The 23,071-nt window shown below is 40.4% G+C and overlaps 3 protein-coding genes across 3 annotated transcripts; 1 reads left to right on the plus strand and 2 right to left on the minus strand.

Annotated features, from left to right (window-relative positions):
• The first annotated feature begins 120 nt into the window (after nucleotides 1–120).
• On the plus strand, nucleotides 121–8,392 carry LOC117782070 (kinesin-like protein GA13060). The gene is made up of 7 exons (XM_034619008.1): nucleotides 121–321; nucleotides 1,308–1,720; nucleotides 2,498–2,792; nucleotides 3,067–3,351; nucleotides 4,100–4,696; nucleotides 5,548–6,631; nucleotides 7,039–8,392. The coding sequence occupies exons 2-7, from the start codon at nucleotides 1,355–1,357 to the stop codon at nucleotides 7,841–7,843; spliced, it is 3,432 nt and encodes a 1,143-aa protein (XP_034474899.1). The 5' UTR covers nucleotides 121–321; nucleotides 1,308–1,354; the 3' UTR covers nucleotides 7,844–8,392.
• A 3,820-nt stretch (nucleotides 8,393–12,212) lies between these two features.
• Nucleotides 12,213–13,324, minus strand: LOC117781082. Its single transcript, XM_034617800.1, is given in 3 exon segments — nucleotides 12,213–12,510; nucleotides 12,576–13,046; nucleotides 13,049–13,324. Coding segments are annotated over 2 exon segments (612 nt in total). The 5' UTR covers nucleotides 13,296–13,324; the 3' UTR covers nucleotides 12,213–12,510; nucleotides 12,576–12,681.
• A 6,261-nt stretch (nucleotides 13,325–19,585) lies between these two features.
• On the minus strand, nucleotides 19,586–22,924 carry LOC117779527 (serine/threonine-protein phosphatase PP2A). The gene is made up of 4 exons (XM_034615756.1): nucleotides 22,583–22,924; nucleotides 20,782–21,345; nucleotides 20,520–20,710; nucleotides 19,586–20,442 (listed from the first exon to the last, which is right to left on the minus strand). Exons 1-4 carry the CDS (start codon nucleotides 22,682–22,684, stop codon nucleotides 20,370–20,372), a joined length of 930 nt encoding a protein of 309 aa, XP_034471647.1. The 5' UTR covers nucleotides 22,685–22,924; the 3' UTR covers nucleotides 19,586–20,369.
• Nucleotides 22,925–23,071: the final 147 nt, after the last annotated feature.

Raw genomic sequence — 23,071 nt, forward strand, 5'->3', positions numbered from 1 at the left:
TGTTCGCTCACTCGCTCGCTCTCTTCACTCGCGCATGCGAGATGGGCGCTTGTAAAGAGCGTCTGTCGTGGGCAGCTCTCTTTGAAATGGAGCCCGTTGAGCGCCTCCTGCGTTCAGTTGCGATTGTAATGCCAACGTTGACGGCACGCGGATGGCGTTCGCGTCGCGAGTTGTGTTTGAAAATAATGAAAATGTATTTTCGTTAAAGCCAAAGCTGAGAATCGAAGTTAAAATAAATCATGTATAAGCAAATCGAAGAAGCCAAAGCGTCGCAGCCAAAGATGAAATCAACAATCAGAAATTGCCAGTCATAAAAAAAGGGTTTGTTGTGTGTCTTTTATGCTCAGTGTGTTTTGTGTGTGTGTTTTTTGTGTTGTGCTAATATTGTTGGCCATACAATGCCATGGCATTCTTTCAGCCCCCTCTCCTCCCCTGCCAATCCAAACACAACACACACCATCATTCACTTTGCCGTTATTGTGGTTGTTGTTGTTGTTGTTGTCGTTGCGTACAATTAGAAGGCATTGCCAATCGATTTGTGTGAAAAGCCAAAGCTCAAAAGGTGGACGCCAAGAAAGTTGGTGGCATGTGGCATGTGGCAGGTGCGCGCAGTCTGAAAAATGAAGTTTAAGCTGAAGTTGCCAGTCATCCAATGGATACGTTGGAGACGTGACACCAAAAGCGACAATATTAATGAAAAGACGTTGCAAAAATGTCACGTTCCCCATTTGAATTCGAATAATAATGTTCAAGATAATAATGCAAAAAAAGACCTCAAGAGAAGTCTCCATCAAAATAGTCCCCACATTAAATAAACATGCGATTAAGTAAAATATGAAAACTCGCTTAAATAATTGAGAACAAGACAAAAATTCTAAATTGAAACTAAAGTTGAATCAAAGGCAAATTGCCGCATTTTATGTGGATGCTACAAGTGAATAAAAGTACTCAAATTCAGTGAATCATGTGAGTGTGATAGTGATAGTGAGTAGTGATAGTAAATGCTGAAGCATATGTCCAATAAACAGATGGTAATAACCATAAAGAGAAAGTGTTATGGCCAGAAAGAAAGACCCCTCTTAACTCGAAACTGTTTCGTCCCTTTGCCAAAATCACAATTTATGACAGCAACTGCGAGTGCTGACTATAAAATCTATGGTACGAGCATAAAACATACAAAGTGAAAGATGTTTATGTGTCCTGGCAGGCAAAGGATTCACAGGACTTACAGGGCTCAAAGTTTTCACATGACATCGCAAAGGATTCGTAATAACCCGACGTTTGTCTCTGTTTCTTCCTTTTGATAGGAAAGAAAAGGAACCCAAAGTGCTTCCAAATATAAACTTCCATAACTATGGAAACTGATAACCGTGGACGACATCCAGCTATGACCACCGCCTCCAGCACCATCATACCACGCAATGGCGGCTTCTGTGGTGCACTGCAGCGGGCGCCTCCTTCAATTCCCCCCGGTTTGGCCCGACGCCTTTCCAGTCGCGAATGTTACGGCGTTGGCAAAGTGAAAGTCATGTTACGGGTCGCGGACAAGGTGTCCGCCTCGGGAGAACCTCATTTCATGGCGCTGGACAAGAAGAAGCGCCAGGTGACCCTCACAGATCCCAAGAATGTTTGTGCTCCCCAAGCCCAGGAACGGGCTCCCATGGTGGCTGCACCCAAAATGTTTGCATTCGACAATTTATTTAGTGTGGAGGATAAACAGGTGAGTTGAAGAAGCGAACCTTTCGTATTTATGCAAATGATTTGAAGAATTCTCTCAAAATAAGTTTGGCTGCAAAGTTTACTTTTTTCCCGAAAAAATCGTCGCATAGAGCTTTTTATTTCCTAGGATAGAGAATCAACATAAAAAAAGATTACATCCTCAGTATTTCTAAAATCCTAAAATATTAATTGTGTTAGGCCAACTGAAGGATAATTCTGAAATGACTAAAGAATAAAAGAAATAGAACTATGGATGTTGTGGAAAAACAATAAAAAATTAAATTAAATTTTTAAAAGTGAAGTTGAATAATGTGCTCTTTTCACAAAAAAGTTTATGCATTTTTCTTGTTTTTTTTACTATTTTTTGCGACATCAAAAAATTTAAATTTCTAGCCAGTCATTTCAAAATTTTGAATAAAGAAAAGGAAATGATAAAAATGTATAAGAATTTAAATAAACTTAGCAGTGAATAGAGTGAATTAGTTCATTTGAGTAAGATAATATCGTAGAGAGAACGCTTGATTCAATCTGAAAGTTTTCAACATAAAATGAAGGAAAAGGTAAATATAATTTCAGAGTAAATACAGTTTACTTTACTAATGTTTTCAGAAATTAAACAACTTTCAACATTTAAGATTGGTTAGTAAAGTTTTTCAAAAAGTAGTATGAGATTAAAAGAGAGATATAAATCTTGTAGATTACAGATTACAGTTGTTTTAGTTGAAAGCTGTAAGATTTCAAATATTCATTTTGAGCCCCTCCTTATACCATCTTCCAGTCGGATGTCTGTGCAGCTGCTTTGAGCGAAGTAATTCCCGCCGTGCTCGAGGGCTCCGATGGTTGTCTGCTGGCCATGGGATACCCGGGTACGGGTCAACCGCAGACGGTGCTGGGCGATCTGGGATCGGGCGCCTTAGGGGCAGCGCCCTGTGCCATTGCCTGGCTGTACAAGGGCATTCAGGAGCGGAGGCAGAAGAGCGGGGCAAGATTCTCGGTGCGTGTTAGCGCCGTTGGCGTTAGTGCGACCAAACCGGATGCTCTCTCCACGGATCTGCTCATCTCGCATGCGGCTGGTAAGCATTAAAGAAGGAACTTGGAACAACGCCACCTGTTTGCTGCCTGAGGGGGCGTGCCATGGTTATAAATGTGGGCGTGGGCCCGTGTAATGTTGCCCCTGGGCCAGCTGATGATAATAATGGATGGGAGGCATTGGGGCTGCGCCCTCCCAATTTGAATAAAGTTAACCTGGCTGCTGCTCCAATGGCTGCTAACTACATAGAGTGGCATTTATTCCCACATAAAACCTAATGCCCTTTTCATTCACTCTCCATGACGCCCGACACACAGAATCTGACGACTCCCCGGGGATTTATTTGCGTGACGACTTCCTTGGCGGCCCAACGGAGCTACGTGCCCCCACCGCTGAGCGTGCGGCCCTCTTCCTTGACTCGGCCCTCGCCGGACGCTTAAAAAGTTCCGGCGCTGGCAATTCCTCCTCCAACGCAAGCACGAATCCCAACTCCTCCAACTCCAACTCCAGTTCAAACTCGAACTCAAACTCATCGACACTGGAGTCCGCCCTCATCTTTACGCTGCACGTCTACCAATACAGCCTGTCCCGCAAAGGGGGTGGTAAGTCATAGCCTTGTTACATTCCCCCCGACACACACTTTTCCCATTTTCACATTCTCAATTGATGTCGTACACATAGAAAAATAAGTCTTACTTAAATTATTTTGCATGAACTTCAGTATTTTGGAAATACGAATTTTGGAGAATTAACGTACAATATCTGTAACGAAGTACAAATAATCTTTATAGGCATAAAGGAAACAAGTTTTGATCAAGGGTTTTTTAAATTTTTGAATATACATTTTTAAACTCACGCTTTTTAGAATTCTCAAATGGATCTTGATTTCGTTGAAGTTCGATGAACACTGAAAAATTAACAGGATAATATCTGTAGTAAATATTAAATTAAATTCATATAACAAAGCTGATGATTTAAAGGGTTTTATTACTTACAATACTTATTTCAGGAACATTTTCATAGATCCACTATCATGTTTTAATTAATTCAGATAAGATAAGATATTTTTGTACTTAGTTACAGAGTTAAATGGAATTAATTTCCTAGAGTAATTAAATGATCCAAAATAAAAAAATTAAACTCAGAGTCGAATAGTAATTTCAATCTTAATAAGACTCACATCATTTTTTCGTTCTGTGTAGACGTAGTTGTAGTCGTAGTCCTCTTCATTGTTGTTGCCACTCAAGTGGCACGCTAAATGTTTCACTAGACGCCAGACCATTAAAGTGTCGCATTTCGCCCCCTTCTCTCCCCATCCACACACACACACACACACATTCAAACACTCAGTTGCCGGCGGTCGCAGCCGTTTACATATCATCGACTTGGGCGGCTGTGCCAATCGCAGCGGGGGATTGCCGCTCTCGGGAATTGGCAACATACTGTTGGCCATATTGAGCGGGCAAAGGCATCCGCCGCACAAGGACCACCCGTTGACGCCGCTGCTTAAGGATTGCTTGGCACCCATTACCTGCCATGTGGCAATTGTCGCACATGTGCTGCACGAGCAGAGCTATCAGGATGCACTCTCCACCATTCAGATTGCCTCTCGCATTCATCGCTTGAGGCGCCGCAAGCATCGTGTTCCCATGCCCCTTGCTGTGGGCTTAGCCCAGGGATTGAACTCTGGTGCGGGAGGCTCATCAGCCGGTTCGGGTGCGGATCCATCGAGTTCGGAGATCTCAGCTGACACTGTCATCTATATGGGACCCCATGATGATGCCACCGACGGCGAGCATCCTCCCGTTTATCTGCCCTCACTTAGCGCAGGAGATAACCGAGGTCTCCTCAGCAAGGCCCTCAAGGGCAGCGGCGCTGAGAAGCCAACAGCTCAACCAAAATCCAACTGTGCCAGTCCATTGATGAAAAAGGCCGCCCTCGAAAAGGGTAAGTACTCTTCTTTTGACCCCCCTACGAAATTCATTAACCTTAGACTTGGGAGAGACAAAAGAGAAGATGGAATGATGAAAGGCAGAGTCAGCGATTGATGGGAATTTCTTAAGAGATTTTAATTGAAATTCCTCTTCTCATTAAGCTTTTACACTCCAGGGTATTCAGCATTTCTCTCCTCTTTGCATGGTTTCAGCAAGGACACCATGCGAGTATCGATTCATTGAGAAATTCTCATCAAAGTTCAATTATTGTTATTCATTCTGAACTTTTATACCCAGCTCTAAAAGTGTACGATGTCAGTGTAAAATCAGAAGTTATTTCAAATACTTTTCTTAATAAAATAATTTAAATAATTTATTTATTTACATTATTATAATTACTATTTGTAATTAAATAAATAAATAATTTTAATTAAATTCAATTTTGTTCAATTCATATTTTTGGTTTGAAGAAGGAATTAAAGGTTATTAGGTATCACAAATTCGAGCATACTCTTATTCACCTATTTTCCGACTTAAGGTGTTAATGCTTCGATCTTTTTTTCATTTCGAATTTGTATTAACCAAATAAACTTTAACTTGAAATTAACACATATCCTTATTTTCTGGCTTTTTCCACTTTTTTTCAATTTTTATTAAGAAGGAAAGGAAAATTGGCAAACAACTAGGAGAATGAAATAATTTTGTAATATTAAATTAAACCAAGACTCGAACACAAATCTTGTATGGCTCTTAGCACCTTGTTATTACTATAAAATCGGTTGATTTAGTATCTCGTTAAAAATCAAATTTTACTACTCAATTGAATATCTATCGCATTTTCTTCCTCCATCCTTTTTTCTATAGCCAAAAAGCAGCAGCCAACGCTGAGCAACACTGGCAGCCTGAAGAGACACAACACCGCAGGGAACGGTCCTTCCACCTCCTCCATGGGAACTGCACAAAGTGCCTTGTCTCATGAGCTGCCTCCGCCTGGATCTCCCCTACCACGACACATGTGCTCCAAGGCCTCGAATATGCCCACGCCGAAGGGATCCCCATTACGTAGGCCACATGGAACGACACCAGGAGCTGCACTGGAGCAGCTGGAGGCGGGCATGAGGAAGATCACGGAGGAGCAGTGGATTGATGGGCCTCGGGTGTCGAGAGCTAAGGTGGCTGAGGCGCGACATCTGATGCGGGAGGTGAATCATGTCAAGCAGTGCGAGACTTGGGTAGATGGACCCAAATCACAGTCATGTCGATCCCTCACAGCGGGGAATTTACCGACGGCTGCCCAGACACAGGGATATGGCTTCATGGATGCGCATAAGAAGACCATGATACGGCAGTGGGTAGAGAATCAGACCTCGCAAGTCTTCCAGACTACGGCCAGTACAGTCTCCGCCAGCAATTCCCCCACAGCGTTGCACTTGAAACTCTCCCAACTGAAGCAAAAGTCGCTGGATCTGCCGGAGAGGACAGCATTCCAGCCAGAGGCATCATTGGATCTGGCCCAGGGCTTTGACAGTCTCCCGCTGTTAGGCAGCTGTCTGGATGTGCCAGCGGTAGATGGCGATGATCAGGACAGCGGTCCCTCCGAGGTGCCACCAGCGTTGCCGCTGCTCGATGACCCTCTCGGCTCTCGGGACATCTCCCACGACAGTCTGCATCGCATGCTCTCGCGTCATGTGTCGAGGGAGCAGCTCCATGAGGCTGAACTGGCCGCCAGTCGCGCCTCATCGCAGCATCCCTCGCAGCGCAGCATCGATTGTGGCATGCAGGTGACGGAGGAGGAGATTGCACGCACCATGGCCAGGGAAAGGGAAAGGGAACGCGAAAGGGAGCATGCTCATCCCCTGTCTGCACTAAGTCATTGCGACAACTTGTCCTTTGTGTCCAGCTTCAACATGGCCTGTGAATCCTTCAGCGAGTGCGGAGAACGTGCCAGGTAAGCCAGATTAAAGTCGAGCATTATGTTAAGTTATCAGCTCTATCTGAAATCCGTGCATCCATTTAAATGTGCAAATTTTTAAATGTTTTGAATTTTATCAACGGTTAAATTAATCTGTGTCTGAAAAAATTGTTTATCATCAAAATTGGAAACTTCCCTTTTTTTTCCATCACTGTCCATTTTTTCAAAAACTTCAAACTGGCATAACTTTGTCAAAATATAACCGATTTCCTTGCGGAATGTCATTTTTATCATTATTTAGCCTCTTATCTAAATCTGCATCAAAATTGTAAAGCTCAATTTTTTCCATCTCTGTCCATTTTTACCATACTTTTTCAAATTTTACCCGATTGCTTAACATAATTAATTTTATTCTCTCTTTTGCTGCCCCTCTCTTTCTGTAGACACCAATTTGATCAGCTGGCCAGGCTGCATGAGATCTTCACCTCACAGTTGGCCATGGCGGAGGTGACTCCCTCGGCGGCCCTTTATCGCACGGATGTGGGCAGTGTGTTCAGTGAGCCTGCCTTCAGATTCAATGTTGGACAGAGCAGTGTGTGCAGTGAGCCTGCCTATCGCCTGACTCCGAGTCCTCCCAAGCAGCCCTCGCACAGTCCCAGTCAGGGTTCGCTGCCCAGTTTAAATGGCATTATGGAAATCGCTGGCATGGATGATTATGCATTGCTGAGGCAACCGGACGGCGCTTCCGATCCGAGTCTTCCGAAAAGCGAGAAACGTTTTGCGCCGCAACATGATGACATCAGTGAGCTGGAGGAGAAGTCCATGGCGACGGCAAAGAGGAGCAACTCTCTGGAGGATGCACAACACAAGTTGAATGAGATCACAAATATCTTACCACTGGCGGCACAATCTCGGCTGCCGTTGCTGCCACTTAACACTAGCTCGGAGGCCTATGACAGTGGACATGATTCCTCTACGCCGAGGACGTCAAAGCATTCGGGAATCTCACGGCGTGCGGAGAGTGGCTATCACAGTGTGGCCACCGTGAGGGACTCGGATGAGAGCAGCTTTGCGTCGGGCATGTCGAAGAACCAGCGACATCGCATAACCATATCAGGTGGCAACTATCAGAGGCACGGCAAGAAGCGTCAGAGACACGAGGGTGGCAACAAGGGACTCTGCAATTGGCTGCTCAATCCATTCTCCTGCACCTATCCAGAGACTGAGGGCGAAATCAGTGATTTCTAGGGGGACAGACAGAGATAGAGAGAGAGAGAGAGAGAGAGAGAGAGATTTAAACAGATGGAGAAGAGTGTTGTCCACACCCACCAAGAGAGTAAACAGAGCTAGTCCAGCATTTAAATGGCCAAAGATTTATACCACACACACACACATCATTATCACATATGGAGGACACACACTCTTTGGTGGATCTCAAAAAAAAAAATATACCAAAAAAAAAAAGATGATAGAAAACGGAAAAGAGAAATGAAAATATTTACAGCGACTGATTAACTTTTACTTGGCGCCGGCAGCCACAATACAATTTTAAAGATAATCGAAAACTCGAATCTAATCTAACCCAACTACCTAATTATACCTTATAACTATGCTATAAAAGAGGCGCCACACACTCACTCATTCACTCAATCACTCACTCATTCACTCACTCACTAATACACGCATTAGTTCAAACGGGGCTTTAAGCATCTTAAGTTGCCAGCTAGCATAATGAAAATACAATTTTATTACGGGTACTCACGCTACAAACTCAAGTTTTTGAGATAAACTTTATAAGCTTAATAAAAATATGGGAAAAAGCAAACACACAAACTGAATAAATTCTAGTTTTGAGACTTTTCTTAATTGAGAGCTACAAAACTTAAGATCGTGAGTACCCCTATTATATCTATATATAAATAAATAAACATATGTACTTAATCAGGCCACAATCACTACGACTTTACAAGCAGAAAATATGGAAAAAAAAAAGAATTGAGAGATTCGTTATATACAAATATCATATATACATACATACATCTATATATACATACATATATATACTTAAAGCTATTTATTGTTTATTTTGGGTTATTTGAGAAGACGGAAAAAGATAAGAAGCTGAAAACAAAAAAAGAAAATGAAAATTGTATGCTAAATGTTAAATGTTTGCTTATTCAAACACTTTATTGCCAATTATAAGTTACAAAATGTTTAAATTAATTGTTAGTTAGCTAAAGTTATACATCTACTAAAAAAATCTCAAGAGCAAGAACAACAACCACAACTTGGAGAGGAAGAGGAAGTGAATAAAAAACAACAAGAAGAACAAGAACCACTGACTATAAACGGTTCTTTCGATGTAGACAAATGTTAAACATACAATTTTGTTGCCATTTTTGCCTAATAAAACTATGTTACAAAAACGACGAAACGTAAGAAATTCAACAAACAAAAAAAACATAAAAAAAGAATATATATATATTATATATATTTATCAGAGATATTATATAGGAAGGTGGAGATGAAACGAATGCAAATTTTATGAAGCTAAACTAAACTAATGAATAAACTAATACATGCATTACTTATATACATAAATTAAATATATACATACATATATGCATATGTATGTTTTATTATCATAAACATTATGCATGCGCAATGGATATATAAGACGCCTCAAAGTATGCCACAGTTTCTCATACGATAATAGCTAAATTTTTGCATCTATCAGCGAGTTATTAACATTAACAATATTATTATCATTCATTCGTTTTTTCATTTAACTAATACATTCCTTCATTGCCTTTTTAGTCGCATTCATCAACATTAAACCTAACAATAAAATATTAAATTAAATGTTTAAACAAAGACAAAAAAAAGAAAAATGAATATGAAAATGAGAAAAAAAACCCACGAAAATGAAAAATCTACACTAATTGTATTGCATTATTATGTATTTCGTATTATTCCAATTATCAAGCGTATTAATCACCAAGGCTATACTTTAATCACCGCCCGCTCCCCCCGTTTACCCCCTCGATTCCTTAAACAAATTGCAACAACATAAGATACATACACATACATACATATATACAATATCATGTATATGATGATGATGATTCGTCGACTTGGACGCTGAAATACAGACTAATTATTTTTTATAATATAAACAAATCGACAGCTGGTTTTATTACAACTGTGTGTGTGTCATTCTGGGTGTGGGTGTGTGTGTGTGCGTGTGTGTAACGCCTGGGCTGGGTCCTTGCATCAGTTGCCCAAATAAAGTTGACGTTTTATAGATAGAGACATGTGCGATGCCAGAACATATATCTCAAAGTGCCTACCACCCCCCGGACTGCTCGTAAGTGGAGTAAGGGAGCAAGTGAGCAGGGGGACACTAAAGTTGAACAATAAAGCAGGCAAGGAAAAAAGTGACAGCCTTTTTTTCCAATCGCCGATACTGTAATACTCTCGATCCAAGTTTTAAACTAGTTGCTTTATGACTTCTAACAACATTGAAGTAAAAATTCTTATATTAAAGATAATAATGAAAAAGAGACAAGAGTAAATAAAAAAGTACGTTTGAAAAAGGGAGCAGCAATCGAGTTTTTGTTCAAAATAATACGATAACTTGAGGTATAGGTATTTAACTTAATTTGAGCGTATTATAAGTAAGTATATCTGAACCATTTTAACACTTATCACTTTAATATAATTCTATTAATAATTTTTTATTTTAAAGAATATATAAAGCAAACTATGACAAAATTATTAAAGGGCTGGACCAAAAATATATGGATACAGGAGCACATTTAAATAGATTATAATCTATAATCTGATAATTATCAGAATAGATAATGATAAAATTTAGTTGAATCCATGGCCAAAGAATTATTTATTAATATTGTAGTTGCAACTAAAAACATTATTAGAATCTTAAATAAGCTGGCATGCTATTAATACGAGTATCTATAAATATTTTGTATCATTACCAAAATTTTCAGTCAATGGAAGATATTTAACTGAAGTTTGTTCAAAGAATAGATCTATCAGTATAATTAATTCAATATATTTAACTGAAGGTGGCTTAAAAATATATCAACTCATGGGTATCCGCAATTACTTAGTAAAGTAGTTTACTGATCTGATGGGTCTCAGATAATTCTACCTCCGCCCCTTAACCTATTATGGGCATGATGAGATAGTTGTGTTACTCCTGGGAAGGGTATAGCGCAATAAAATGTGTTGGCACCTTCTGGCGAATGCCGCGCTACAATGTGAACACTCGTATAAGTAGAGCTTACACCCCAACCACCCACTACCCCGACGACTACCCCTTCCATTAAATATTACCACCCCGCAGCGATTTTTCTTGTTTGCTGCCTTCGTCTATTGTCTGCCGCCCTTTTCGTGTACATTGGGATCTGGTGTCGCGTCGTGGAGAAAACGTCGCCGTTTCTTTTTGTACTTTTACAACCCTCTTATCAGGAAAACTTTAAATTTTCGCATTTTCGCAATTCGCAGTTGGCAGTCACAAATGCAAATGTTGCCACGCCCCTCCGCCCATTGGCACAAGACGCCTTTCTCAGAGTCGGAGTCGCCATGTGTTGCCAATTGAGGCGAAAATCGAAAACGCGTCTAAGCGGATTGTTTATGACCCTTGCCCCCGCCCACGCCCCCGCACCTACCCTAGCGATTTGAGGAGGGGTAGAAACAACCTTACGTTCTCACTATGGTTAACTGGAACTGCAACTGGATAGCTTTGGGACCAGGACGCTGTCACCTTTTAATTATGGCTCGCAAATTATTTTCGAATTCTTCATCAAGTTGCGGAAATAAATGCTGACTGCAATTTCCCTCAACAGGATGCAAAGGATTCGAACCATATTTCTTTTGCCCCCTCCAAACCTCTTAATTTTCCCTTTTTTTCAACCTTTTTTCCTATTTTTATTTCTGTTCTGTTTTTTTTCCATTCACCAGGTGCCGTCCACTGCTTTGACATGACCTAAAAAAAAAATATTCACACTCACTTCACTTGTCAAGTTGAATAAAGCGAAGGGAACGTGCCACAAAATATATGCAGATATATGTATATAGGTTGGAGTATATATTAATATATATAAAGTTATATATATGCATATACGTGTACTCATTAAAATATGTTCCACTTGCAATTAGAGTTTGTCATTTGACAGCGGCGGTTAATTCAAACATATATTGTTAACAAGCTCATTCTCCACAGCTGAATATTATATATATACCATATATATATGTATTATATATATACCGTTTCTACTTATTATAGACCGACTGCGCTTTAATTAGTGCAGACAAATTGACACTTTTGGTCACATTCCTTTGTGAATTCCAATTGGCACTCAAGTCCATTCAAAATTGCATTTCAAGTCAAGTCAAGTCCTTTATACCCTGTAAGCCATGTACTAAATTAATTCTTAATAGACTAGACTACAATTTTATATACAGAGCTTCCACTTGATTATCTTTAATTAACTTAATTAATTAACTTTAATTAGATCGCTTTTGATTCTGAAAAAAAAAATCTAAATTTAATGTGCTATTCATTTTGGTATAGAAATATTTCACAAATAAATTACATGCTCAACTCGAAATGTATATATTTATACTCGTAAAAATCAATAAAGTTAATTATAAATTTGGCACATTCAATAAACGAAAATTAACTATATAAACAAGTTAATTTTTAAAAGAATTTCAAGTTAAATGAGATTTAGACTCTTAGAAAACGAAATACATAATGTCATATCGAATCGCAGCTGGCATCTCTCGTCGAAATCCTGCATGACACACCAGAAAAGCCATAGAAGTGCTGGACAGCTACCAGGACGGAGGCGAGGGTGGTCAGTGAAGTTGTCAGCTGATTAGGGGACCTGGCAATTACGAAAACATGAACACCAATTGAATTGGAAGGCGTCTAGTGAAACTTAATACGAACCAGGTGAATTCGGGGAATTGAAATTACTGTCGAAGCCTTAAAGAGAGCACATGAGGGTGGTGCTGGTGGTGCAGGACCAGGGTTAACCGCAAGACATGAGCACAAGTTAATTGACAGTCAAATCGCTTGCCTTTCCAAGCAGGTAGAAGAATAGAGCACTGCCACAGACAATCAAATCCTCGCCTGCGCTGTCCTGGACACTGTCCAAAAAAATAGGAGCAAATTTAACCACGCCCATGGTGAGGGCCATGCGCATGTAGAGAAAGTTACTCTGTCGAACGGACAGATAGCCAAGAGATACAATATTGCCAAGCACCAAAAGATCCCGCAGCGTATCGCTGAGATCACAATTCTTGCGATCCTTGACAATGGAACATCCCAGATCGAGCACCAGGGGCAGCACAAAGATGCCATGGGCCATGGCCAAGGGGCACACACCATGCGACAACGTATACAGCTCAATATTGACCAGGGAAGTGGCACCATCTCCAATACACCATGACTCACATCGCGCAATATCTGGAACTGCTCCGCATCGTTTTCGTCCCCAAAGATCACACGCAACAGGCCCAGCACAGCAACTGATCCGCCCACCACACAAGCACTGAATGCATAAGGATGCTTCTGAAGCGATATCTTCTTGGCAGCCAAACTGGAGGTGAGCAGCAGCAGGCTATTGTATACGAAGCGGAGTCCGGAACTTGACAGCGGTTCGCTCATCACGAGGGAGCTACACAAATTTGGAATATATACTCCTTTTCGAGTTGATTGATATCTGAAACTTACTCGGATCTGATCTATTCACACACATAATCAAATAAAATATAAAAGCACTATAAACACCACATCATTACCTGATTACTTGATTAGTATTTAAGGGTGACACTAAAAGATACAACCAGATTCTGATGTTAATAATTAAACAAATTAATCATAAATTATTAAAAGTTGAAAATTAAAAAATCAATATTTTCTATATATTTTCCACTAAAAAATCAAAATAAATTTAAAATGTTATACCTTAAAATCTTCTTTTCCTTTGATATAAATAATAAGATAATAATTATTAAAAATGATTTAATAATACTAATAAACAAATAAATTTTAAAAAGTATACATTAAGTGGAAAATGTAGAGATTTGTGAGTACACAAAATATTATTTTCAATGTGAAAGTTCAAGCTATTCTTAGAGCTAAACTACTTCATACTGCTTAAGATTAATTACTATTTGTTAAAAATAATTTGAAGACTAAAAGGGAATCCCATTAATATGTATAACACGCTCTTAAAATACTTGTAGCTTTTACTTTCTCTTAAAAATTTCGTGAAATTGAAGGTCTACTTTAAATAAAACATAAAAGTAAGCGAACCTTTTCTAATCTTTAAATAACCCACACCTTAACGCTCTCCTTTTTTGTAAATATTAAGGAATTCATAAAAGAAAAATTTGAAGCACCTTTGAATAGTATTGGCATTTAGTAAGACTGTGGCTTGGAGGCTGGGACAGGGACTGAGGTAGGGATTGGGTTTGGGATTGGGTTTGGGATTGGGTTTGGTATTGGGGTAAGTTTAATCGAAAACCTAGATTCCTAAAGAGCTTTTCGTGTCATTCCAGTGGTTGTGGCATGGAACGGCACTTCCATGGATAACGATGCGGATATGCAATGGCAATGGCAACACTTGAGCATGCGGAGCACGCGCCACGCCCCCTCCATACAACGCCGCCCCCAACTCCGGGCATAAAGAAAAATAATAATTCAACTTTATTTGTGCCACATACCTAGGCATGCATGTGAGTGTGAGTGTGTGCGGGTGTGTGTGGGTGTGAGTGTGTGTGATGGGGTGGGGAAAAGGGGACTGCTGCTGCTGCTTTGGGGCAAGTCTAGAGACATAGCTGTAGATGCCACACGGGCAGCTGTTTCTTGTCAACACCCAACAACGACAACGACAACAACAAGAAGGACCACAACAAGGAGAACAACAACCATGGCAAATTTAATCGAAAGCGTGTAATTGACCTCAGCAAATGGCGGCAATGTTAGCGGCAACGATAGAGGGAGTGGGAGGAGGAGAGGGGATTGTGGCAGGGCTTTGTCGAAAGCTTAGCCAGCTGCCATCAAATCATTATCAGTTAAATAAACGACAGCGCCAAGTTAAAAAGATAACGAAGTCGTTGTTGGTATCGCCACACGGCAGGAGCAGCAACAACAATACAAGGAGCAGCAGCAGCAGCAACAGATGATATCTGGGCAGCACTGCGGCAGTTGACTCCACGCTCAATCCCCCAACACATGCCCCCTCAATCCCCGCACAATAGACAGACGTAAGCCGCCTCGTTTTATGCTAATTCAAATGGAAATGGAGCCAGTCAGCAGCTGCCACTGGCAAAGGAGCTGGAGATACACTCGAAAAAATCTTCGACCGACCTTTCTCCGTTCTTTTGAGTTAAAGTATCTAAAAAGTGATGTCAAGTTCAAATATCACAAGTAGACCATAAATAAATAGTTTTAAAAAAATATTTAAAGGCGATTTAAGTTTAGAATTTCAGCTTAAACAAGATTTTTTAAAAAACATATTTCGAGTAATATATTTAGTTTTTAAGAATAATTGGTCTCAAAATCAGAAAGCTCTGCAATTCTAAAAATATGTTTAAGAAATTCAGAAAGTATTTTTAAAAATGTAAAGCAAATTTTCTCATAGCTAAAAGTTTATTTTCTGAGTATAAGAAATGTCAAATAAACAATTAAAATCAAAAAAATTTATTTTGAAAACTAGCCCAGAAAAATATTTTTAGGCCAGATATAGTAAAAAACATTTTAAATACAAATAGTCAATATTACACATTTTTTTCCATTCTCAGGAAATTTTTATTCAAAATTTTTTTGTGTAGTAAATAAAATTTTTCTGCGTGTGGAGACAGAGATGTAGATGGTGATGTGGGAGATGGGAGGTGGGGAGGCTGGGAGTTGGATTGTCAACGTTGCCGTTTCATTATGCGACTGGGCGTGGCAGCGACTGCGACTGCGACTCTCGACTGTGGCGCCTTGATCGGCCAGTACAGATAGCGCACAGCCTGACATAAGGCGTACTCGCAATCGCACTCGTATGCAGATATATATATAAAGAAATATATATATGTACATCTCTGTGTGTGTGTGTGTGTGTGTGTGTGGTTGTGTGAAAGGACCTGTGCTCGTCGCTGGCATTCCTTGTAAGAGGCAAATTCGCCATGATTTTCATATAATTTCCGCATCATAAAGCTGCGAAAGTAATTTTCCACTTGAAAGCACAGCCACAGAGCCCCAAACAGAGTCTCATCTCAAAAGTGTGAAACGAGATGAAGCTGGCAGGGGCAGGGGGAGAGAGGGAGGCGGTAAAGAGAAGGCAGGTCTGACTGTAGTCCACACTACGAGTAGCAGCCAAAAGTCTCAACTTTGTGTGTGTTGCTGGTGTTGGCACATTGAACATTTTGTGTTGTCACCTTTTAGGCGCATCGCATGCAAATAAGATTGGGGGAAAAAAGCGAGAGCTGAGATTTCTCAGCACATTAAATCGACAGGCGGCATCATCATCTCTTTAAGGCGGCCACACATAAGATTAGGCTAAGCAGCTGGGCACACACACACACACACACACACAACACAGTACACTGCACACAATAGGGAGTGGCCGTCAGAGCAAATTTCATTATGCCGCTCACGTGCGAGACAACCAAATTCACTGCGAAATAAAGAAAAACGACAACAAAAATGAAAAAAAAAAACGAGAAACGAGAAAAAAAAATTGTAAAGGAAAAGCGGAAAAGCGAGAAGCATGCAGCAACAAAGAGACGTAGAGAGCGTACTATACAAGGAATATCGGAAGGAAGCGGCAATAGAAAACGTACAAAAGCGAAACACGCACAAAACTCAATGGAGGCAACAAACGGTGGCGCCACATCCAGTTCCACATCCACACACGACATACAACACTCCCATTCCCATTCCCATCCAGCGGAAGGAAGTCAGTCAATGCCCGCAGCAAAAAGGCCAACAACAAACGACAAAGTAAACACAAAAACAAAACAAGCCAAAAACTCAACTCTCGACTCTCTCCTTGGCACTACTAACAATAAAAATAGAGACACTGAGAGCGAAAGAGAGACAGAGAGAGACTTTACAAATGCCCTACTCCCAAATCTCAGCTAATTTAACAGGTAAGAACCAAAAAAAGAAATACAAAGAAATCCAACTACAAATGAGCATCCATTGTGATAAGAATGTCGTTATACTGAATTTGCTCTAAGTATATATAGTTTCTTAAAATAAGTCCTACAGCTCCTATCTTTAATATGATATATCAGTAAGTTTTAAGGGTAAAGGCCTGACTCCACCACGCCCGGAAATAAAAATTCCACAAAATTTATATAATTTTTAGTTTTTATTTTTCGAGAACTTATTGACATTTCTATTTGTGGAGATGTATTGTATACAAGCCGGAAAATCTCCTACTTTCAAACATGTACCTCTTATGAACTTAATAGCTTTTCTACAATGACAAAATATTTAATTTGATTTTTGATACATAATTCTATTTAGACATAATATAAAGCTGTTATATCTTATTAAAATCAAAAATATCTCAGCATCGATATTATTATAAACTTTACACACAAAGACTGGTAGCTAATATGCCACGTAAGTTACTCTTCAGCTTGAGGGCATTCGGAAAAAGAATTTAAATACATCGAAGATAGAAGAAAAAGTCTCTGAGACAGTGCACAATTCGTTGGGGACTTATAAGTATAAAAAGTAAGAAAAGAAAGAAAATAAATAAATATAAAAAAAAAGAAAAGAGGCCCAAAAAACTTTCTTTATGTTCGTTGTATATGCCAAGTTGAGTTAACTCCTGAGCAACTTGGGTATTTAGCGTCAATCGATTTTTGTTGATTTGGCATCCATGCTGAACTCAGTCCCAAACCCAATTCCAAACCCAAGCAAATGCCAAAGCTGAAGCTGGAGCCCAAACCCAAAGCTCAATTGCTGTAAGGAAGCCGCTGTGTCGTGCCTGACCTTTCAACCTTTTACACAGGCGGCACGTGGCAGTGAGGCATCATCATCATCAGGCTGACAGTCAGGCAGGCAGGCAGTCAGACAGGAGGAGCAACATCATCCAACGAGCAACTCATCATCATCATTGTAGTCTGCAAAGTTTATTTAGGCAAGAAGCGGCTACACTCTTCAATTTTATAGCAACAAATTTGCATCGTAAAAGATACTTGCAGGCGGTCCAAATACGTTCCCATACTCGTACACCACTAGCCCCATCTCCAACCCCAATCCCATCCCCACATCTCCCATACGGTTGAAGGCCCAGCCCGAAACGAGACGATAAAAATACAAAACGTTTGTTTAGGCAGGCCTCAATGACTGCCCACCCCCGCTTTCCACCACCTTCCTCCCTCTCCCTCCCTATCATCCTATTCCGTACCACATCCATCCACATCCCAGAGTCATAAACTAAGGACAAAATCGTAAAAAGTGAGCAGTTCATTTAAATTTTTAATATTTCGGCTCCGGAACCGACATCGCCATCGTCTCACTTTTGTTTTTTATGCCCATCCTCATCCCCATCTCCATTCTCATTTAGGGGTATTTTTTGCTCGGGTCGAGCGTTTGAATTTATGCCTTTAATTAAATACAATCTACCTAGAAAACTTGGAATATGCACTTAATAATGCCCATCAAATAGAGCTCTACTTATTCCTAGCCAATGATACTTATTTCGACTTTCCTCATTCTTGTTGTTATTATAAATATTATTATTGTTGTTGTGCTACTATTTATTCAGCATCCTGCACAGCGCATCCGAACACGCACTCAGGATTTATTTTCACATTTATATGTATGCGGGCTTTGGTATGCCCAGCGGGGGCACAGAACAGGGGGAAGGGAACTGGGGATTGGAGATGCGGGAGCTCGCGGGTATGTAAATTTTTCAGTAAAAATTCACTTCGTGATAATGGATTTTCCATGTCGCATACATCGCAGTTGCTGTCGCTGTCACCGTCGCAGTCGACGTCGCTGCCAGCTCCCCCCGCCCCCAATTATGTACCCTCAAAAACACAGCCACCCCCAACCCCAGGTCGGTCGACAGCGACAATTACCTCCCCGCCCGTATGTTGGGGCATGATAGATGGTAAGTCTCAGTAGGTGTAGCTCCAAGTTTTGGGTACTTGAAAGGGCTCCAACATGTTTTCAAATGTGAATTTTGTTCCCCACAATATACAACTCATGGTGTAAGTGTGTTTGTGTGTGTGAGTTCAAGTGTCAAAAATTTTGACAAATACTTGTACTCAGATTTCAGATTTATTTGGCCAGGCTTGACTTTTGGCTCATTGGTGTGGCTTCTAGCATGTCCTAGGTCTCAATTAAGGAAGAACTTCTTGCGCTTTTCTCGTTGTGTGCGCTCTCGCACTCGCCTACGCACTGGCAATACCGTTACTGCTCTCAGCCCTCGTAGCATTGCCACCACCAACTTCGTCGCGTTGCCAAATCGCTGTCTCACATGTCAGAGCGCAACAATCAAGTCTCTCTTAAATATGTGAGCCCATTACTCTTCGCCCATTCGCTCTTTAGCCCATTACTCTTCGTCCGCAGGCGTTTATCGTTTGTTTTTTTTTTTTGTTGCTTGCTTGTTGTCATTTGCCAACAGCTTCCTGTTTACACGCATTCATGATTATTGTTTGTGTTTGTTGTTGTTTTTCTTTTTTATTATTATTAAAGTTACATATGAACTTAATTTATAATCAGGGCTGCGCCTGCATTCACTTTCACCTCGAAATTTAAAAAATGTGAACTTGGTTGGGTAAATGGGTATTTTTCGTGTTTTTAATTACGTTGCAAAAAGCACAATACATGAAACTTGATGATTTTGAAGTAAAAGTGAAAACAGGAACATTCTCTGAATGAATTTACTTTTTTTGTTTTTAATAATTTTTTTTTTTTTAATAATTTTTTACTCTTTTTTATAATTGTAATCAGTAATATTAAATTTCTTTTTGTTTGTATTCCTTATATTTGTTGAATCGCTGAACCCGCCCAGCTGTCCCCGTTCTTTCTGTTCTGCTCTGCCTCCCCCGCGCTGTTGCTTTGATGTTTGTCGTCCTTCTATCTGTGCTGCGTGCCCTAAGTTCTGTCCATCTGTCCATTGTACGTCCATGACAAAAAAAGCCCAACCCACATCGCGGATTGGTTCGGCTCGGTTCGATTCTATTCCATTCCATTCTATTCTATTGTTCCATCATCCATCCATCCATCATATCTGGCTTTTACTGCGGCTGCTGCTGCTCGCGACGCTTAGTTCGTTATTTTATAAATTAACAAATTTAGCTAAGTAGTTGTAGTTGTTGTTTTGTTGTTGTTGCTTGGTTGGTTGGTTGGTAGGTTTGTTTGGATCGTATTATCCGCCCCCCCGCTCTGCTGCTCCTGATGATTCCTTCTGCTGCTTGATATCAACTCGTCCCACACTCGGCACCACCCGTTGCGTCTATCGACCCACGTTAACAACACTCAATGCATTTACAATTTACGCTCGCTCAGAAGAATTCAATCTGTTCGATTTGTTTTTGTGGCAACTGCAGCTACAACACAAAATGCATCGAAATTGTTACAGGTTATTGTTTTGTTTTGTTTTCTTTTTTGTTTTTGTTTTTTTTTTTTGCTTTTTGCGTTTTGTTTATATTTCTGTTGTTATAATGCGATGTAATATGTGTGTGTAAATGTAAGCTGCACGTGTGCCGAGAGCAAAACAGCTTAAAGGAAATAATCTGGTGTTCTTCGCGTTACGTGAGGTTCTCCGCGCCGCGGTGCTGGGTCAAATTGTAGGCTGCAGAGAAGAGAGAGCATTTTGTATTGTTATCAATAAAAGGATTGCGAATCATTGTGATTGCGGGGCAAACTTACAATGAAAATTTAAGTGAATCATCCAGTTCCATGAGAGCCGCTTGATTACCACATCTGTAGCAATAATTTGGCGCTGAGAATATTGTGACGACGTTGCGGTCGTGACACCAGTTATATCCCTCCATAACCAGCTGATGTGCACGCGAGACCAATGTCAGGCCGTTTGTGTTGTTAAACGTTTCTGATATATCCTGTACAAATGGGAGTTATATATATTTAAGAATACACTTTTAATGAATTTAATTCAACAGTGTTTTCTTACCTGCCCAAAAGTGTAGCCAGCTCCACGAGGTGAAATTCCCCAGCCACCCCTGTCATCGGGATCGGACCACAGCAAATCGCACATAGGACCCTCGTGAGGCACCTCCTGCAAGCGATCCAATGCACGAATATGATCCAAGCTATCAATCGACGGACTAAGTCCGCCGTGCAGACAAAAGATTTGGCCATCCACCAGTGCCGTTAGTGGCAAGTAGTCGAACAAATCGGTAAAATACTTCCAGACATTCGCATTGCCATACTTTCGCAGGCATTCATCATAGAATCCATACACCTGTGTAATCTGGCGCGATTCGTGATTGCCACGCAGGATGGTGATGCGCTCCCTGTAGCGAACCTTGAGCGATACCAGCAGCGTGACAGTCTCCACTGAATAGTAGCCACGGTCCACATAGTCGCCCATAAACAAATAATTTGTATCGGGCGATTTGCCGCCTATCCGGAACAGCTCCATCAGATCGTGGAACTGACCGTGCACATCTCCGCAGACTGTGACTGGGCATTTCACTTCCTGCACATTGGATTCCTTCGATAGGATTTCCTTTGCCTGTAACAAATAGATAACAACATTTGATAATTGTCAACATAACAGGTTTGATCGATTAGACAACTTGGGGCAATAAACCAAAACGAACTTTGCTTGTGGAAAATAGCGGCAAAAAACGTTTGTATCGTAAAAAATACATATATATATTAGAATTATAGTTTATAATATAAATTGGTTAAATGCTGATGAATGAGACATGACAAGCGAGAGACGAGAAGCTTCCGGGTCCGATAGACAAGAGACCAAGATTTATATGAGCCAATTTAATTTTTGCTTTTGCCTTGTCGGAGGCATCTGCGGTCGTTTCCGCCAGACAAGCCTATAGCCAATACAAATACACAACGTTTTGGCAACAAGACGAGGCTCCTTCCCTCCACCACCCTCTGCATTTACATTTGGGTAGAATAAAACTATTGGGCACAACAAAATATTTGGGTGACGCAAACATAACCCCACTTCTATAGGCCACAATCAATGAGTTAACGCGGCCAGAAACGTCGAAATCAGCAAATTGAAAATAATTGATATCGATGCGCTTTGCTGTGAATATCTATACGCGTGAGCTTTTCGTTAATTTGTTTAATTGAATCCAATATTGTTGGAAAAAAAACACAACACACACACACACACCCATACAACAGTATTTGTCCGACAGACACACACACAAGTGCATACGGGAACGGTGCATACATATGTAGATACATATTCTAAGCACACACCAACACACAAATCATTAAGTAATATTTACTTAGCAAAGGAAATAGATTAGATGTGACGCAGGGGCGGCTAGAGGAACAAAGCAAGGTTGTTGCAATTTGTGCCCAAGAAAAACTACGCACGTTTGCTATTATCAATAACTAAACAAACTCTTTATAATGAGATTTACAAAAAAAAATATTTCTTCTCGCCTATGCATTGTATATCGAGTTGTCTCATTCACACGCTCACACAATGCTTATTGGCATCCCGCTTTCACAAACGGCGGGTATTGCTGCGCTTGGCTGTTGGAATTTACCAATATTCCAATATGGCGACGCCACTGCCGCTACCGCAAGCAGAAGCAGCGCATCATGATTCATGTGCTAAAGCCGAGGCCCAATGAGAGCGAGCGAGAACAAAGCACGCACCCATTTGCAAAATTAGTGCCCAAGCAGAGACAAGAGGCACAAGCGATGATGATGGAAATTATTTTTAAATCTTATTTTTTGGGAATAGTGGCAAGCTTGCAACTCCTTACCTTATCGCAGAGAGTGCGAACTTGTGTTTCTGTCAATTGATTGCATTCGTTCAGCTGCTCAATCCATTGATCTAGATCTTTTGTTGTTGCTTTATCCTCCATAGCAGTTGTGGAAGGAAAAGTCTCGTCAATCTTTGTCGACTCAATTTTGACGGCTTTTTTTAAACGACGGGGGTACAAAAAAGTATCTGCAGTGAGTTGCTAGCTATGTGTTGCACTTGTTTCTTGAAATTTTGCTCAAAATGCTGGAGCAAAGTTTCGTTGCTTTTAACAATTTTCTCGTATTTTTTGTTCACACAAGCGACGACGACACGAAGTAAAAACGAAGGAAAGACTGAAATGTAGAGATGCGTAGTATCGATTTAAATTGCAGTATGGTGTATTGTTAACAGTGATATCGATACATTTCCGAATGTGTATCTAAATAAAAATATCGAATCTTGCACATGTAAATCGATAGACTGTTGGCTTAAACCCCATTATGTGTAA

Source organism: Drosophila innubila (assembly GCF_004354385.1).
Source record: "Drosophila innubila isolate TH190305 chromosome 2L unlocalized genomic scaffold, UK_Dinn_1.0 4_B_2L, whole genome shotgun sequence".
Taxonomy (NCBI): domain Eukaryota; kingdom Metazoa; phylum Arthropoda; class Insecta; order Diptera; family Drosophilidae; genus Drosophila; species Drosophila innubila.

Bases quoted from the DNA above. Each gene is read 5' to 3' on its own strand.
- LOC117779527 (XM_034615756.1), bottom strand. From the start codon at position 22,684: ATGGAGGATAAAGCAACAACAAAAGATCTAGATCAATGGATTGAGCAG. The intron at 21,346-22,582 runs GTAAGGAGTTGC...TATTTGTTACAG, and splicing joins TTCGCACTCTCTGCGATAAG to GCAAAGGAAATCCTATCGAA. The intron at 20,443-20,519 runs GTAAGTTTGCCC...TCTTCTCTGCAG, and splicing joins GATTCACTTAAATTTTCATT to CCTACAATTTGACCCAGCAC.
- LOC117782070 (XM_034619008.1), top strand. From the start codon at position 1,355: ATGGAAACTGATAACCGTGGACGACATCCAGCTATGACCACCGCCTCC. The intron at 1,721-2,497 runs GTGAGTTGAAGA...ACCATCTTCCAG, and splicing joins TTAGTGTGGAGGATAAACAG to TCGGATGTCTGTGCAGCTGC. The intron at 3,352-4,099 runs GTAAGTCATAGC...TCAAACACTCAG, and splicing joins CCTGTCCCGCAAAGGGGGTG to TTGCCGGCGGTCGCAGCCGT.